The sequence below is a fragment of the Mandrillus leucophaeus genome, unplaced genomic scaffold, assembly GCF_000951045.1.
Source record: "Mandrillus leucophaeus isolate KB7577 unplaced genomic scaffold, Mleu.le_1.0 Scaffold200, whole genome shotgun sequence".
Lineage (NCBI taxonomy): Eukaryota > Metazoa > Chordata > Mammalia > Primates > Cercopithecidae > Mandrillus > Mandrillus leucophaeus.
Window position 1 is genome coordinate 138,187 of NW_012102033.1, and position 1,630 is coordinate 139,816.

At 63.5% G+C, this 1,630-nt stretch overlaps 1 protein-coding gene across 1 annotated transcript in view; it reads right to left on the reverse strand.

Moving 5' to 3' along the window:
- Positions 1 to 400: 400 nt before the first annotated feature.
- Positions 401 to 1,630, reverse strand: part of GFY (golgi-associated, olfactory signaling regulator) — a 2,806-nt gene continuing 1,576 nt past the window's right edge. Inside the window, exons 2-3 of the mRNA XM_011979282.1 lie at positions 1,101 to 1,274; positions 401 to 600 (exon numbers count right to left, since the gene is read on the reverse strand). Coding sequence (XP_011834672.1) covers positions 401 to 600; positions 1,101 to 1,274 — 374 coding nt within the window. The remainder of the gene's footprint in view (positions 601 to 1,100; positions 1,275 to 1,630) is intronic.

Here is a 1,630-nt window from a genome sequence, read left to right on the forward strand (position 1 = left end):
CCCCAGCCCCTCCTCCCTCAGACCCAGGAGTCCAGGCCCCCAGCCCTCCTCCCTCAGACCCAGGGGTCCAGGCCCCCAGCCCTCCTCCCTCAGACCCAGGGGTCCAGGCCCCCAGCCCCTCCTTCCTCAGATCCAGGGGTCCATACCCCAGCCCCTCTCGCTAAGTTCCAGCGGTCTCAGATTCCAGCCCCCTTGCACCCCAGGGCTCAGGTCAGAGGAGGGGTCTAGCCATGGGAACATGATATTTATTCGGTCTCAGACCTTGTTCTCTGATCACAGCGCAAGCATCTCTGTATATTAGACCCTTTATCTAGAGGACTACTGGGTAGCTAAGCATGCCAGGAGAGCAGGGTTTTCCCTCACTGCGGGGATGTGCAGGTCCGGCAGGACTCGGTGGGGCTTACACGAAGTCGTTGGGGAGCGTGGTTGGGGACAAGGCCTCCAGACGCTGCAGGCGACCCACACGGGGCGGCGGGGGCAGCTTTGGTGGCAGCGGAGGTGTGGGCGGGGGCTGCTTGGTAGCGATGTGGGAAGGGACCCAGGTATCCGGTGCATAAAAGTAGAGGTCGTGGGGGTCTTTCGGGGCGTCCAAATGCAGAACTGTGGGAGCAAAGGGGCGTGGTCATATCTGGGCTGACCCTCCAGGCCCCCTTGCAGATCATCTCCAGGGCCCCTTTTGTGCGGCTGACCAATCAGGAGGCCGGAGAGAGGATTCCGAATCTGCATTTGAACTGAGTTTTCAATAAAAAGGGTCGGGGCCGCTGCGGAAACCAGGAGGCGTGGCGTCCGAGCAGCAGCGGCGGGGCCTGCAGTGGAGGGCGGCGAGTGCAGGGCTCCGGGCCGCGCACCTGGAGGGGCAGCGGCGGGGCTGGCGGGGACCACCGGCTCTGGGCCTGAAGCCGTTTCCAACCACATTGGGAGCGGCACTGGACACTTGTGTGAAATTGCAGACATTTAGGTGGCTGGACGTGGCCATGGAAGAGCCAGGGCTTTCATTGACCTTGGATGGGGGACCTGTGCTTTTTTGGCTGGGCGCCCTAAAGTGCCGGGAGAGACCAGGTTATGGAAAAGTGCAGGCATTCAAGGGGCAGGGCGCTCACCTGGTTCATCTCCGTCGTTCGGAAGCCGGTGATGTGCGAAGGGCCGGTGTCGAGCTGCCCGGCGGTGGAGACACCACAGCAGCACAAAGATGCCTATCAGCAGCGCGGTTCCCGCGAGGAACAGGCAGAGGGCCCCGCCTGCTGCTCCATGTGGTCGCCCCACCAGAGTCACGCCTGAAGCGGGAGACCAGCAATCTAAGCTCCTAACCCCCTCCTCTCTCAGACCCAGGGGTCCAGGCTCCTAGCCCCTCCTCCCTCAGATCCAAGAATTCCTGTTCTCAAACTCTTCTCCCCCAGACCCAGGAGTCCAGATCTCCAGCCCCTCCTCCCTCAGACCCAGGAGTCCAGGCCCCCAGCCCCTCCTCCCTCAGACCCAGGAGTCCAGACCCCCAGCCCCTCCTCCCTCAGACCCAGGAGTCCAGGCCCCCAGCCCTTCTCCCTGGGACCCAGGAGTCCAGGGCCCCAATCTGTCCTCCCTCAGACCCAGGAGTCCAGACCCCCAGCCCCTCCTCCCTCAGACCCAGGAGTCC